The sequence below is a fragment of the Liolophura sinensis genome, chromosome 6 (genome assembly GCF_032854445.1).
Source record: "Liolophura sinensis isolate JHLJ2023 chromosome 6, CUHK_Ljap_v2, whole genome shotgun sequence".
In the NCBI taxonomy this organism is placed as follows: domain Eukaryota; kingdom Metazoa; phylum Mollusca; class Polyplacophora; order Chitonida; family Chitonidae; genus Liolophura; species Liolophura sinensis.
In genome coordinates this window covers 78956800-78973541 of record NC_088300.1, presented here as the reverse complement: position 1 = coordinate 78973541, position 16742 = coordinate 78956800, and the positions used below count along the sequence as shown (strand labels likewise).

The 16742-nt window shown below is 41.0% G+C and overlaps 1 protein-coding gene across 1 annotated transcript; it reads left to right on the top strand.

The window, feature by feature from the left end:
• Positions 1 to 1894: 1894 nt before the first annotated feature.
• On the top strand, positions 1895 to 15843 carry LOC135468575 (small nuclear ribonucleoprotein G-like). Its single transcript, XM_064746912.1, has 4 exons — positions 1895 to 2052; positions 6178 to 6200; positions 7694 to 7818; positions 15257 to 15843. Exons 1-4 carry the CDS (start codon positions 2021 to 2023, stop codon positions 15305 to 15307), a joined length of 231 nt encoding a protein of 76 aa, XP_064602982.1. The 5' UTR covers positions 1895 to 2020; the 3' UTR covers positions 15308 to 15843.
• The last annotated feature ends 899 nt before the right edge of the window (positions 15844 to 16742 follow it).

Genomic DNA, 16742 nt, shown 5'->3' with positions numbered 1-16742 from the left:
TGCTTTATACCTGCAGGAAGTTAAATTAGCCACCGTCCTCATCGTGGATGTTGTACTTTGTACCTGGAGAAAGGCAAATTAGCCACCGTCCTCCTCGTGGATGTTGTACTTTATTCCTGCAGAAAGGTAAAGTAGCCACCGTCCTCCTCGTGGATGTTGTACTTTATACCTGCAGGAAGTTAAATTAGCCACCGTCCTCCTCGTGGATGTTCTACTTTATACTTACAGGAAGGTAAATTAGCCACCGTCCTCCTCATGGATGTGTATTTTATACCTGCAGGAAGTTAAAAAATCCACCGTCCTCCTCGTGGATGCTGTACTTTATACCTGGAGAAAGGTAAAGTAGCCACTGTCCTCCTCATGGATGTTGTACTTTATACCTATATGAAGGTAAATTAGCCACCGTCCTCCTCGTGGATGTTGTACTTTATACCTTGAGAAAGGTAAATTAGCCACCGTCCTCCTCGTGGATGTTGTACTTTATACCTGGAGAAAGGTAAATTAGCCACCGTCCTCCTCGTGGATGTTGTACTTTATACCTGCAGGAAGTTAAATTAGCCACCGTCCTCCTCGTGGATGTTGTATTTTATACCTGCAGGAAGTTAAATTAGCCACCATCCTCCTCGTGGATGTTGTACTTTATACCTGGAGAAAGGTAAATTAGCCACCGTCCTCCTCGTGGATGTTGTACTTTGTACCTGGAGAAAGGTAAATTAGCCACCGTCCTCCTCGTGGATGTTGTACTTTATTCCTGCAGAAAGGTAAAGTAGCCACCGTCCTCCTCGTGGATGTTGTACTTTATACCTGCAGGAAGTTAAATTAGCCACCGTCCTCCTCGTGGATGTTGTACTTTATACCTGGAGAAAGGTAAATTAGCCACCGTCCTCCTCGTGGATGTTGTAGGCCTACTTTATACCTGGAGAAAGGTAAAGTAGCCACCGTCCTCCTCGTGGATGTTGTACTTTATACCTATATGAAGGTAAATTAGCCACCGTCCTCCTCGTGGATGTTGTACTTTATACCTGGAGAAAGTTTAAGTAGCCGCCGTTCTCCTCGTGGATGTTGTACTTTATACCTACAGGAAGTTAAATTAGCCACCGTCCTCCTCGTGGATGTTGTATTTTATACCTACAGGAAGTTAAATTAGCCACCGTCCTCCTCGTGGATGTTGTACTTTATACCTACAGGAAGGTAAATTAACCACCGTCCTCCTCGTGGATGTGTATTTTATACCTGCAGGAAGTTAAAAAATCCACCGTCCTCCTCGTGGATGTTGTATTTTATACCTGCAGGAAGTTAAATAAGCCACCGTCCTCCTCGTGGATGTTGTATTTTATACCTGCAGGGAATTAAATAAGCCACCGTCCTCCTCGTGGATGTTGTATTTTATACCTGCAGGAAGTTAAATAAGTTAAATACCAAGTACCTGTATATTGTATAGTCCTATAGGCCTATGAACCCCATGTCGGGAAAACGGGTCTGGAGAGGCCTTGGGCTGTTGTATCCTTATGATATAGGCCTAGAATACCTTGTCTTATTCATCATCTGTCGTCGGTAGTTTGATAATTTATACCGATAATTTATAACATACCTTGTCTTACTCATCATCTGTTGTCGATAGTTCGATAATTTGGAGAAGCACTGTAGTAAATAAAATTTAAGTTAATGGTGTCAGATATACGGTGATATAATCCGTATGTCTTTTTACCGAACACAAATGTGTAACTATGCCCCACCACTTTGCATTTCGCGCCATATGTATGGTCATGCGCACTGCAACGTCCTCCTGATGGATGTCCGTTCTCCTGGTGGATGTACTTCCGTTCCCCTCGTGGATGTAGGCTGACGAGTACTGTTGGCTGTTGCCGATTTTATGTAAAGGTACGAGATTGTGAAACACGCACTTACAACGAAACCGCCATTGTTGGAAGCGTGGGGAGAAGGCCGGAAGAAATCGACACCTTGAATCTGGCTATCTAAAACCTTAAGTTCAAGATTTTTTTTGGCACGTTTTGTCACCATGAGTAAGGCACATCCCCCAGAACTTAAAAAGTAAGTTTAAGGCAGAATAACTAGATCTGTATACTTTCATGTAAATTTTGTAACTTCAAGTGAACAACAACAACACATTGTTTGTTGATCATTGGGGAGAATTACAGACACAACGCGCTCTACCTAACCGCCCTCTCTATATATAATGTATGTTCTACCCTCAGGCTATCGGTATGGGTTTAGATATATGCCTGCAATCATTATGTACGTATTCTCTATGTGAGCAAAAACAGATGTGGCAAATAAATGTTTGCTATTGTTAAATTCACAGTTTTAAATTATTTCTGGACTTAAAAGTTTCTAAACTCATTGTATGAAAATATGATTGTTGTTGTACAGAGAAACGAATGCAGAGATCTGTTGTGGACAAAGATTGCACGGTTAGGCCTACTGATGTTTGTCACATACGTCCAAAAATACCTTGGCTTACAGTGAAGCATACACGACACACACTGACTGACCAGTGTTGTTGTTGTTGTAGACCATTAACTGCACATACTTTGGACACCTGACGTTTAGGTAGAGGGTGTTTAGGTACATGGCGTTTTTGCTAGAGGACGTTATGACATGATCCCATTGGGAACTGTATGTAAAAAGCTGGTGTTTCAGCTTTTCAGATATGATACCTATAAACTTTTGTAGCCTATACTCGTACACAGGTACAGGCAGTCATTAAAGACAAGTGGTTGTAGGGTCTGTATTAAATTAGCCCAGAATTTGGCTGTGAACTATTTGATATTGGATATCATAAGGTCTAGTTGACAGGCGAGAAGCTGACTGCCGTCCATAGTAAAATTTAGGTATGGGAACAGAGGCTAGTCCATCAAGATAGTCAGTGTGCTATTGTAAAATTCTGACAGTTCATCACCACCTCTCAAAAAACATGGCACAGATTTCAAACTCCCATCTCCTTCCCACTCATCGACATCTAAATCACCTCATTGGCACAGAATGTGGAAAAAAAATGGTAGAGGAACAGAGAATGTCTTGGGAACATAATTTATTGTATTAAAGGATCACAGGTGAGATCCTTGGCTACTCATTTCTCTGCAGTCTTCTTAATTTTCTGTCGTCACCGATGAATACAATTAAACCACTGCCAGGTTGTTACTTCGACTGAACAACAGGCATTTTGAAGTGTCAAGTGATGTATTTCTGGGTTTGAAATGTAACTGAGTGTTGGCATTGAAATCCTCCAGAAAACTACATATTTCCATTACCGCCTGCCGACTCCTAACCAGGATTTATGAAGGATGAATGTCCTAGCCATAATAGCCGGGTGTCCGCATTGCTTTATTTTTTTATTTATGTTATTTTCAATTATCTTTTTGATTTGTTTTATTTTTTGTGATTTCCACTACATCAAATAGCACCATGGACATGAATGTTATTTGTTCAGGAATTATGACTAATAGTATTGGGTATTAAAGGCATTTAAAACAAAACAAGTTCCTGTGACTGATGGCATTTAAGTCAGTCAATTAAGTTACTTGCAGAATTCATACCATTGCAATCAAATGGCTTTTTTTAAAAAGTTACAAAAAAAGATTGAAATAGACTTGTTCTGTGCGGCTAGTCTGTCATGGGTGGACTGACGCTTCCTCTCCAGCCGTCCTGAACTAGGCATGCTGTTGTGCAAAATTGTTGATGCAAGCTTGTCGATCTGCAGTTGTGCATTATAGATGCGCAGTTGACTGAATGTTAGAATCTTGGAAACCTCCTTTAGGGGGTAAGAATTATGAGGCTAACAAAGATTTCAGATTTTATAGTTACTCTTCGATGTTTAGAGGAAAAAGTCATCCTTCTGTCGGATGCGTTTTTCAGTGAATATGATACGACAAGCCAATGAATGTATTTACATACTTTTTTTGGAGAAGAGGACAGCAAATCAAATAAAGTGTTTTTTTTTAGAGGCAGAGTGCGCTGCAATATGACTTCACAGAGGCATGGCAGACCTCCTGATAGGCAAGGCAGTGTGCCACGCGATAAACTGCTAACTGAAGTCTGCGTCTGCAAGCATAACTTCAGTTTTCTTAATTCAACATGGGCTTAGTGCAGTTAAGTTTGGGTGCTGTCATAGTGGACCTCATTAAGTGAGTTCCATCCGGTTTAGAGTTTATAAATCTGCAGCGATTTTTTCGAAAGGCAAGGATGGATTCAGTGTTATGCTCTGATGAATAATAGAATTTTAAAATAGCACACAAAATAGTCCAAAATACAAGCCAGAACTTACGTGTCCTGGGCAAAAATCAGGTGAATTACATTTGGTGGCGGCTTTGTGGTCTTTCGCATGCTGGGACATATACAAGTGACAAGTGGTAATGATATCTTGCGTTTAAGGCCTACTTACAAATGTTATACCCTGTCATTTAACATTTGCAGCTATTGTTTACGTGCGCGGTGCATGCACACCTGTGGTTGACGTTATGGTGATGAAAAAATAACCTGTAGTCAATTTCTTGTCAGTCAGTTGAGGTTAATCAGGTGAACCACATCACATGGCAAGTAGCCCAAAACAGACCTTACCTTCGAGTTCGACTGAGAATGGTTAGAAAAGGTGCATAAATGTCTAAGCTTGCGGACAAACCATGTTATAAGTGGATCTGGATGTTAAGTATTGCCTATGCAGCAAGCCTTGCCGATGGGGTAGCTTGCCGATGGGGTAGCTAAATACAATTACAACGATATACTTGGCTGCACATGTTGTGCAGGTTAAGGATGGCAGCAGTCTCCGTATACCAGTAAGCAGAAAGCCATCCTAAAACTGGATTTTCAGGCTACCTTAAAATTAGTTCAATATGACGCTTGTGGTCTAGGCTAGCCTGGTTGCAAACACATAATTCTTATTCGAGTGACGCATCCTTAAGACGTGCTATGTGAGATGGTCTCTATTGTGTTGTAGTCGCCAAAGAGGCACATTTTTTTTTGCCATGCGGTGTGGCAGTTCCAGTGATAGTGTAAACAGAAAAAGGAGATATCGTGAAAATGCAAGCTTCTCATTGGATTTCTCCTAGCGACTGTGGAACCCATCTTCACTTTTGGTATGCACTGATTTCCTAAGCCATCTGAGGTGTAGACACGCCAAAGCCTGCATCGGTATACCATCTTTCAAATGTGGAAAATGTCAAACCAGGGTTTCTCCATGTTTTGAATTTGAAGTTTCAGTATGGTACATGCTGGTTGTTTGAAATTTCTCCCTACAAAACTTGTCAATGATCAGCAGTCTGTCTTTCAGACACCTAGCTCGTAATGTGTCCAGAGGTTTGATTTCAAAACATGGAGGACATGGGTTTGATTTGTTTGAGTCAAAAGTTTAAAACTGGACTACTGCATGCTTCACACTTTGAAAAGACACAGAAATGATATATGTCCTCCAGACCCTGCCCAGTTTCATCCCACCATAATGCTGGCAGCTGTTGTAGAAGTAAAATATTCTTGAGTATGGCGTAAAACACCAATCAAATAAATAAATGAATATTATAGATTTTTATTATAGTGACTTGAACTTTTCCACTCCATTAAAAGCAGTATTCGAATCCATGTTAGTGTGTAGTGTTTTTTGTATCAGTTAATATGTATACATGTCCTAGTGCAAAATGGTACAGACGGTGCTTAATTTAAATTTCGTTCTTGCTGCACCTCTTTCCAACCACAGAGAAATGAGACATGAAAATCTCATTCGTGAAAGATGATGTGTTACATTTTGGCATTTGAATCTTCATCTTGTGGGATTTGAATATGTCCAAAAGAGTGGAAAGATTGAAAAGCATTCTGCATTGTTTAAACCTGAATGCTATGCCACAGTCAGTAGAGTATCTTCTATATCTAAACTTTATTATCTCCATTGTCATAATTGTGAAAAAAAGGATAGAGTGGTACATCAAGAGTGGTTTGGTGTATCAATATGAAAATAAAATAAATATGAAAACATTGACACTTGGATTAGAACATCAAACTTGTGTTGAAGTGGGTAACCTCTTCATATGGCAAAAGTAGTGAAGAGTCTCACCAAACAATTGCCCATAAATAGGCATACTCAAGTTAGTCTACCCACTCCTTGACGTATCGAGGCCTTCTTTGTTACATTGCATTTCTTGCTCTAATGTTATACATTATTTGTTTCAGATATATGGACAAGAGGTTAAATTGTAAGTGTTAACATTTCTACATTATCTTTGGGCTATCATGGCAAATAAAACTTCTTAAAATATATTGGTGTTGGGCAAAAAAGTGTCACCTCATTTTGCTTTTTTTTTGTCTGTTTTCTCAGGGGCTTCCTTTTGACCTTCAGCTCAAGTTGCTGTAGTTAGCAGCATGGCTGAAGATTTGTTTTGACTGATCTAGTGTAGTGTTGTGTACTTGTAGTGTAGACGACAGGAAGCTCATACTTCTGTGAACTTCATATATGGTTTTGTGGTGTAATTATGCAGCCTTCTGTGTTACTTCAGTTTTGTTGTACAGATTTTGGGGAATTATGAATACTTTAATAATACATGGTTAATAGAAATTAAGGAAGGTTGTATTTGGATTAGTAGACATGGGTTGCTTATAATACGCTTTCAGTCTGTTATATTGTTTTCATTTGTGCGATCAACAAGCAAATGTTGCATTATGGAAATCTCTGTGCTGCCTCATTTGCATGTTGGCGGTTTAGACTAGTGACAGATTTCCCCTTTTAATTCTCTTAATTGACATTTTTCGGAAATTTAGTCTTACGGCATTTACTTAGCAGGCAAATGCAACTAATGTTGGTGTTTAGCTGTGTTTACCTAACTGTAAACATTCTGAACAATCTGAATTTCTTTTGGCAATATGTTTGGTATCAAGTAACTTTAACATTTTTGAACAACAGAATAGATTGAAACCAATACGGTTTTATGGTGTACCATACTTTTATACATATATCTAGGAGAATGACTTGCTAGCAAGAGCTAATGACGTGTACGATGAATGAAAACGCTGGTGACTAATATAACCTCATACTTGTATTAAACTATTAACGCGTTTCATCTCTTTTGAGACTTTTCAAAATGGTACAGTTAATAGTCACAAAGAATGTGTATATAGACATGCATACAGTTATGTAGCTTAGCAACTTTTAGTTGTTGCCGGGTAAACATAGAAATAAGCTTACAGGGATTTAGGTCTGTATATAAAGAGAGCAAAATTAAACAAAACAAACAATGGTACTACCCTCACAATGAAACCAAGCTATTCGTTTGGGCTTCAATAACTGAATGAAGTACTGTTCCGTATGAATGGTTTTGTAATATTCTCCAAAGATAATTTAAAAAAGGGTACATCTCCTGGATATACCACAAGCAAGGACTTCAATATTTAATATTAAACATGTGTTACATCCTCCTTTATATCATTATGATGTAGAGAGAAGAGGTCTACCAGGAGGTGGCCCCAAATACCCATCTTACAAACCTATGTTCAAGTGTCTTCTCCGCTTTAAAGAAAATAATAAAAAAAACCTAAAAAAGGAACAGGAGACCATATTTACAACTAACTTTTCATGTGATTCTGCACTTGTGTAATTTTTATGTTTTCCCCACTTTTAAAGAAAACATACAGCTGTGAAAAGGTAAATGTCTGATACATTGGTTATGATTTTCTTCTCATTGTGACTTGGCAGTGAAACTGAATGGGGGTCGTCAGGTGTGTGGCGTGCTGCGAGGGTTTGACCCATTCATGAACCTCGTTATGGATGAATGTATGGAAGAAACCAAACAGGGAGAAAAACACAGCATTGGCATGGTGGTAAGTTTCACTCAAAGCTCAGATTCCACCGATTTTAACCGGTTTTGACTGGAGCACATTTGTAAGTGTAGTTTGTTTTGTGGAAATGTTATGTTGCCAACAAGTACATGTAATAGTTGACACTATATATAGCTTTTGTTGACACTGGACCTCTGGTAGCCTAATGGTTTGAGTGCCTGCCTTAACGTTGGGAAACTCAGGATCTAACCCGGGATGGGTCATGTCGCTTGAAAGACTTTAAAAATGGTACTTGTTGCTGCTTCACTTGGTGCTCAGCACTGAGAGCTTAGAGCAAGGAAACAGGACTGGTGGGTCCGGTGTCAGTATAATTGGGTGGGGTGTCATGTCTGGTGTCTTGGGCATGATGCCTCAGTGGCGGCAGCACTTTGGCAGTATGGACTTGCCCTGCCATAAGAACCACAGTATATATACACACGCCTAATGACTCACCATCATATGGCTGAAAAATTGTTAAGTACGAAGTTAAACCTCAAGTGTTCACTCATTCTTTTGTAAACACTGTATATTTTTTATCTGTTTATGGGAATATCATTGTTTCATATTTTTAGGGAACTCACATATGTTATGTGGTAAACTCAGCATTGATATTGTCAATTTATAGGAATTCAGCTGAGTATTGTCGTGTAGGAACTCAGCATTGCTATTCTGAAGAGTTTAAACCAATTTGACTCCTGACAAATAAAGCCTGTCGTGTACTTGAATCCAGCCCTCGCTGCTTTAACTTCAGCTTTAATTTGTGAGGCTGGTCATGTACCTAAACATGGTTTAGTCTGGACGCTTAGTTTTCCTCTACTTATGAACCTGACTGCAATCAGATCAGTCAGAAAATGTGAACTAAACTACCAGGCAAAAGAAAGGTTTCACCCACTTCTTGAGCCCATAAAACAAAAACAAAGTCAGATGTAAGAATTAAGAAGATTGGTTTATAAACAGGAATCATTGTGAAATATTCTCTCAAAAAGGCTTTAAAATATTGGCATTCAATTGGCCACAAAACACAATGAAAGAGACAAGGGGTCAGAAGAAAAAATTACACAAATGTAAAGTTAACTGGCAAGTGCATGTAAAGTCACAGTATCCACAGAAATGAAGGACTACAGTCATCAGTAGCGAGTGTGGCCACCCTGGGCATCAATGCATGCAAGCACACGCCTCCGTATTGACGTCGTCCGTCGCCGGATGACGTCAGCTGGGATAACGTTCCATAGGTTTAACAGAGCTTGCTCAAGTTCCTGTTGGTTAGTTGGAGGAACTGTCTCAAACGGCGGTCAAGGTGATCCCAGAGATGGTCAATAGGGTTCATGTCTGGTGAGTTGGCTGGCCAGGGCAACACAATGACGTTTGCGGTCTCGAGGTAGTCTGTAAAAATGCGGGCAGTGTGAGGTCTTGCGTTGTTGTGTTGCAAGATTGATCCTTTTGGCTGTCATTAAAGGAAAGGAACGACGACAGGTCTCAGTACCTCATCAAGGGTATCGCTTGCCAGTCAGATTACCTCGCACAATAACCAGCTGCGTCTTCATTTGGTCACAAATCCCTCCCCAAACCATGACGCCTCCGCCTCCAAACGGATAAACGTCTCTTACGCAGTTTGGCGCGAGACGCTCGCCTCTTCGTTGGAAAACTCGAACTCTGCCATCGTTCCAGAATAGACAGAACCTGCTCTCGTCTGTAAACAGCACTCTCGCCCAGTCACGTCGCTGCCACCGACGTACAATATGTGCCCATCGCAGTCTGCGTTGACGGTGTAAAAGGGTCAAGGCCATCCTACGGAAGGGGCGGTAAGGTCGTAAACCAGCTGAACGAAGACGACGCAGTGTTGTCCTGGGGCTGATGACATGGCCTAGTGCCGTCCCCGCTGTTGACGTCGCCGTGACGAATCGGCTTCGGAGGTGGATCTGCCGGATGTAGCGATCTTCAGGCGCAGTTGTTACCCTCGGTCTTCCCGATCTTGGTCTGTCTTTGGTCTGGCCTGTCTGCTGATAGCATATCAACAACCTCCTGATGGTGGTTTGGCTGCAGTTGAACGTTCTTGCAATGTGACGTTGCGAGACTCCCATGGTGGACATACCGATGGCCTGGTCTCGTTGCGCTTGCGTAAGTCTTGGCATACTGTTGGTGTTTTTTCGGTCACTGAATGTCTGCTCTTTCGAGCAAGAGTATTTATGCAACATTACCGCACGTGCATCACGAGCCATGCCTCAAAAGGACGTTTTGCATGTTATCGCAATTTCACAATTGCAATTGCTGCGTTCGTGACGATGCGCTCTGGTAGAGGAAACGATGCAGTCATACACCATGTCCTGCTTAGAATCAAATCCGGAACCGCGCTTTTATTTTTTTTTATGACAAAAAATACGGTGAAACCTTTCTTTTGCCTGGTAGTTATGTTATACAGCAGTGATCTTCCCTTGATGTGGCTAGATGTTTTGGCTTTGTTTGGCCTCTCCCTTGAAGTGGCTTCACCTTTTGGCTTTGTTTGGCCTCTCCTTTGATGTGGCTTCACCTTTTGGCTTTGTTTGGCCTCTCCTTTGATGTTGTTTAGCTTGGCCTGTCCCGTGATGTGGCTAGATATTACGGGTGTGCTTGTCCTCACGTTTGATGTGACCAAATGTTCTGGATTTGTTTGACCTGTCCTTGGATGTGGTCAGATGTTCTGGCTTTGTTTGGCCTCTTCCATGATGTGGTCAGATGCTCTGGCTTTGCTTGACCTCTCCAAGTGAGAGATTAGATATGCTGGCTTTACCTGGCCTCTCCCATGATGTGGTTAAATGTTTTGGGTTTGCTTGGCCTTTCTCGTAATCTTGTGAGATGTTCTGCCTTTCCTTGACCTCTCTTGTGATGTGGTTAGATGTTCTGGCTTTGCTTGACCTCTCTTGTGATGTGGATACATGTAGATGTTCTGGCTTTGCTTGGCCTCTCCTGTGATGTGGTTCTGATGTGCTTGTCCTCCCCACAATGTGGCTAGAGGGGCCTACGTTGTGGAGTGTGTTAGCACAGCACAAAGAGAGAGGAATGTGTCACCAGTGCTGTTGCTGTGGGGATGTCATGCCACCTTCTTCTCTGGTTGTATATGGGATGGTTTTGCGTTTCTCTTGGGCGCTGCCCGGTTTCATCCCACCTTAATTCTAGTTGCTGTTGTATAAGTGAAATATTCTGGAGTATGCTGTAAAACATCGATCATTTACTGTTAACTAAATCGAGGTTGCTAGATATTATTGTTTTGTTTGGCCTCAGTTTTATGTGACAAGGTGATGTTATGATCACCTTCTTTCAGGTTTGACACGTTTTCCTCTGTGTATTTGTGACTAGATGATGTTATAATCACCTACCTTCAGGTTCCACACGCTTTCCTCTGTATTTGTGACTAGATGATGTTATGATCACCTTCCTTCAGGTTCCACACGCTTCCCTCTGTGTATTTGTGACCAGATGATGTTATAATCACCTACCTTCAGGTTCCACATGCTTTCCTCTGTGTATTTGTGACCAGATGATGTTATAATCACCCACCTTCAGGTTCCACACGCTTTCCTCTGTGTATTTGTGACTAGATGATGTTATGATCACCTTCCTTCAGGCTCCACACGCTTTCCTCTGTGTATTTGTGACTAGATGATGTTATGATCACCTTCCTTCAGGTTCCGCGCGTTTTCCTGTGTGTTTGTGAGTAGATGATGTTATGATCACCTTCCTTCAGGTTCTGCACATTTCCCTGTGTGTATTTGTGACTAGATGTCACAATTGCCTTCCTTCAGGTTCTATGCATTTTCCTCTGTATTAGTGACTAGATGATGTTATGATCACTTTCCTTCAGGTTCCACATGTTTTCCTCTGTGTATTTGTGACTAGATGATGTTATGATCACCTTCCTTCAGGTTCCTGTGTGTATTTGTGACCAGATGATGTTATGATCACCTACCTTCAGGTTCCACACGCTTTCCTCTGTATTTGTGACTAGATAATGTTATAATCACCTACCTTCAGGTTCCACACGCTTTCCTCTGTGTATTTGTGACTAGATAATGTTATAATCACCTACCTTCAGGTTCCACACGCTTTCCTCTGTGTATTTGTGACTAGATGATGTTATAATCACCTACCTTCAGGTTCCACACGCTTTCCTCTGTGTATTTGTGACCAGATGATGTTATAATCACCTACTTTCAGGTTCCACACGCTTTCCTCTGTGTATTTGTGACTAGATAATGTTATGATCACTTTCCTTCAGGTTCCACACGTTTTCCTCTGTGTATTTGTGACTAGATAATGTTATGATCACCTACCTTCAGGTTCCACACGCTTTCCTCTGTGTATTTGTGACTAGATAAAGTTATGATCACCTACCTTCAGGTTCCACACGCTTTCCTCTGTGTATTTGTGACCAGATGATGTTATAATCACCTACCTTCAGGTTCCACACGCTTTCCACTGTTTATTTGTGACTAGATGATGTTATAATCACCTACCTTCAGGTTCCACACGCTTTCCTCTGTGTATTTGTGACTAGGTGATGTTATGATCACCTACCTTCAGGTTCCACACGCTTTCCTCTGTGTATTTGTGACTAGGTAATGTTATGATCACCTACCTTCAGGTTCCACACGCTTTCCTCTGTGTATTTGTGACTAGATGATGTTATGATCACCTACCTTCAGGTTCCACACGCTTTCCTCTGTGTATTTGTGACCAGATGATGTTATAATCACCTACCTTCAGGTTCCACACGCTTTCCACTGTTTATTTGTGACTAGATGATGTTATGATCACTTTCCTTCAGGTTCCACACGCTTTCCTCTGTATTTGTGACTAGATAATGTTATGATCACCTACCTTCAGGTTCCACACGCTTTCCTCTATGTATTTGTGACCAGATGATGTTATAATCACCTACCTTCAGGTTCCACACGTTTTCCTCTGTATTTGTGACTAGATAATGTTATGATCACCTACCTTCAGGTTCCACACGCTTTCCTCTGTGTATTTGTGACCAGATGATGTTATAATCACCTACCTTCAGGTTCCACACGCTTTCCTCTGTGTATTAGTGACTAGATGATGTTATGATCACTTTCCTTCAGGTTCCACACGTTTTCCTCTGTGTATTTGTGACTAGGTGATGTTATGATCACCTACCTTCAGGTTCCACACGTTTTCCTGTGTGTATTTGTGACCAGATGATGTTATAATCACCTACCTTCAGGTTCCACACGCTTTCCTCTGTGTATTTGTGACTAGATGATGTTATGATCACCTACCTTCAGGTTCCACACGCTTTCCTCTGTGTATTTGTGACCAGATGATGTTATAATCACCTACCTTCAGGTTCCACACGCTTTCCTCTGTATTTGTGACTAGGTTATGTTATGATCACCTACCTTCAGGTTCCACACATTTTCCTCTGTATTTGTGACTAGGTAATGTTATGATCACCTACCTTCAGGTTCCACACGCTTTCCTCTGTGTATTTGTGACCAGATGATGTTATAATCACCTACCTTCAGGTTCCACACGCTTTCCTCTGTGTATTTGTGACTAGGTGATGTTATGATCACCTACCTTCAGGTTCCACACGTTTTCCTCTGTGTATTTGTGACCAGATGATGTTATGATCACCTACCTTCAGGTTCCACACGTTTTCCTCTGTGTATTTGTGACTAGATAATGTTATAATCACCTACCTTCAGGTTCCACACGCTTTCCTCTGTGTATTTGTGACTAGATAATGTTATAATCACCTTCCTTCAGGTTCCACACGCTTTCCTCTGTTTATTTGTGACCAGATGATGTTATAATCACCTACCTTCAGGTTCCACACGCTTTCCTCTGTGTATTTGTGACTAGATGATGTTATAATCACCTACCTTCAGGTTCCACACGCTTTCCTCTGTGTATTTGTGACCAGATGATGTTATAATCACCTACCTTCAGGCTCCACACGTTTTCCTCTGTATTTGTGACTAGGTAATGTTATGATCACCTACCTTCAGGTTCCACACGCTTTCCTCTGTGTATTTGTGACCAGATGATGTTATAATCACCTACCTTCAGGTTCCACACGCTTTCCTCTGTATTTGTGACTAGGTAATGTTATGATCACCTACCTTCAGGTTCCACACACTTTCCTCTGTGTATTTGTGACCAGATGATGTTATAATCACCTACCTTCAGGTTCCACACGCTTTCCTCTGTGTATTTGTGACTAGGTGATGTTATAATCACCTACCTTCAGGTTCCACACGCTTTCCTCTGTGTATTTGTGACCAGATGATGTTATAATCACCTACCTTCAGGTTCCACACGTTTTCCTCTGTGTATTTGTGACTAGATAATGTTATGATCACCTACCTTCAGGTTCCACACGCTTTCCTCTGTGTATTTGTGACCAGATGATGTTATAATCACCTACCTTCAGGTTCCACATGCTTTCCTCTGTGTATTTGTGACCAGATGATGTTATAATCACCCACCTTCAGGTTCCACACGCTTTCCTCTGTGTATTTGTGACTAGGTGATGTTATAATCACCTACCTTCAGGTTCCACACTCTTTCCTCTGTGTATTTGTGACCAGATGATGTTATAATCACCTACCTTCAGGTTCCACACGCTTTCCTCTGTGTATTTGTGACCAGATGATGTTATGATCACCCACCTTCAGGTTCCACACGCTTTCCTCTGTGTATTTGTGACTAGGTGATGTTATAATCACCTACCTTCAGGTTCCACACGCTTTCCTCTGTGTATTTGTGACTAGGTGATGTTATGATCACCTACCTTCAGGTTCCACACGTTTTCCTCTGTGTATTTGTGACTAGGTGATGTTATGATCACCTTCCTTCAGGTTCCACACGCTTTCCTCTGTGTATTTGTGACTAGGTGATGTTATAATCACCTAACTTCAGGTTCCACACGCTTTCCTCTGTGTATTTGTGACTAGGTGATGTTATGATCACCTACCTTCAGGTTCCACACGCTTTCCTCTGTGTATTTGTGACTAGGTGATGTTATGATCACCTTCCTTCAGGTTCCACACGCTTTCCTCTGTGTATTTGTGACTAGGTGATGTTATAATCACCTACCTTCAGGTTCCACACGCTTTCCTCTGTGTATTTGTGACCAGATGATGTTATAATCACCCACCTTCAGGTTCCACACGCTTTCCTCTGTGTATTTGTGACTAGGTGATGTTATGATCACCTACCTTCAGGTTTCACACGCTTTCCTCTGTGTATTTGTGACTAGGTGATGTTATAATCACCTACCTTCAGGCTCCACATGCTTTCCTCTGTGTATTTGTGACCAGATGATGTTATGATCACCTTCCTTCCGGTTCCACACGCTTCCCTCTGTGTATTGAAGAATGATTCATGTATAAATTACCAATTTAATATTAAACGTAAATCATTTGTTCTGTTTCAGGTGGTTCGAGGCAACAGTATTGTGTTGTTAGAGTCACTAGACAGAGTATGAAACAGAAGTGACTGTGTTCTTGGGGAAAAATCCATTTTCATCTCATCTCATTATGTAGCATTATCAAAGAACAGCTGGCCCTTTTGGATAGCGAGAGAAGCCGGGAGATGTGTGAGGGATCCAGTGTGTGGATGCACCCAGTGGTGTATCTGTGTGACAGGAGATGGCAACATAGACACAACTTTTTGTTTTAATCAGTACATCTTCATCATGACACGTTTTTGTGTCATGGTTTCATTTGTGTGTTCATTCAGAATCTTCTCAGTAAAGCTTTGTCTTAAATAACTACTATTTGTTGCTGTCAAATTTGCTTATAAATATAATGTTGAGGGTATGATGACAATTTTGAGGTTGGTTCAGTTAAGTCAACACATGTTGATGTAAGACACATGGAGAAGTATGTAGCAAACCATGGGCATGTACCTGTTTAACACAGGGATTAGGATCGCCCTTTTCCCTAAACTAAACACAACTGTCAACGACTGGCTTACTTCATTGTCTACTTTGTGTTGTCAGAAATAAATTTTAAAAAAGGTGTTAAGGCTTCAACTCTATATTTGTCCTCCAAGAAAGTGGAATGACGTGACAAGTAGTACATACAGGCAGACAAACCAAATGTAGGGTTAGGTCATTGGGTGCCTTCTATTCTTGCCTTGTTTTGGCTACATAGCATTAACCGAAACCAGATCGGTGGCTTAGTGGCAAGGCCAGCCAACACATTCATGAAACTTTTTATTGTTTCTTTTTTCTGTTTTTTTTTTGTTCAAAACTGTAAGTTACCTAGAATTTTGCAAGAAAGTGCATTTTAGAGGCAAATAAAATACTGTTATTGGTGCTGAAAGTGTAATTTTTAGCTCGCCAGTTCAAATCACAGACATGGCTTACAAATGTCATAACACCAGGCATGGATGGCCAACAACAGGGAAAGCAATGTTAGGGTAAGTGTTAGGGGTGGCATCTATTGAGCTTCGGTTTTGCATATGTGTAGAACACAATAACAAGAGGGGGATGTTCCATCATTGATTTGTTGGGAGCAATTTTCTTAATGTGAATTGCAAAATTCATGACTTAATGTTTTGTATATTAGAGTCAGTGTTAAAGTAAAAAAACACAAAGGAGATGTTCCATCGTGGGAGCTTTGTTTGGGTTTTACTATTGATTGCTGTAAATTACAAAACCCACGTCTTCAGTTTGTTGTTTATTCAGCTGAAGGTTTGTATTCATGTGTCTCCTACAGGCAAGCTCTTTGGTGCCTGATCTACATTTTTGTAGGTTAGCATCCAATGGCCTGATGGCACTTTATCCAGACTAAAGTTAATACAGAGCCTAATTTCTAATACAGTGTTGAACAACTGGGCCCAGGTGTCAAGGTAAATCTGTGACAATAGAGTTACTTCTCTTTTGAGGCTAGCGGCACCATTCAATTAATCTGCAA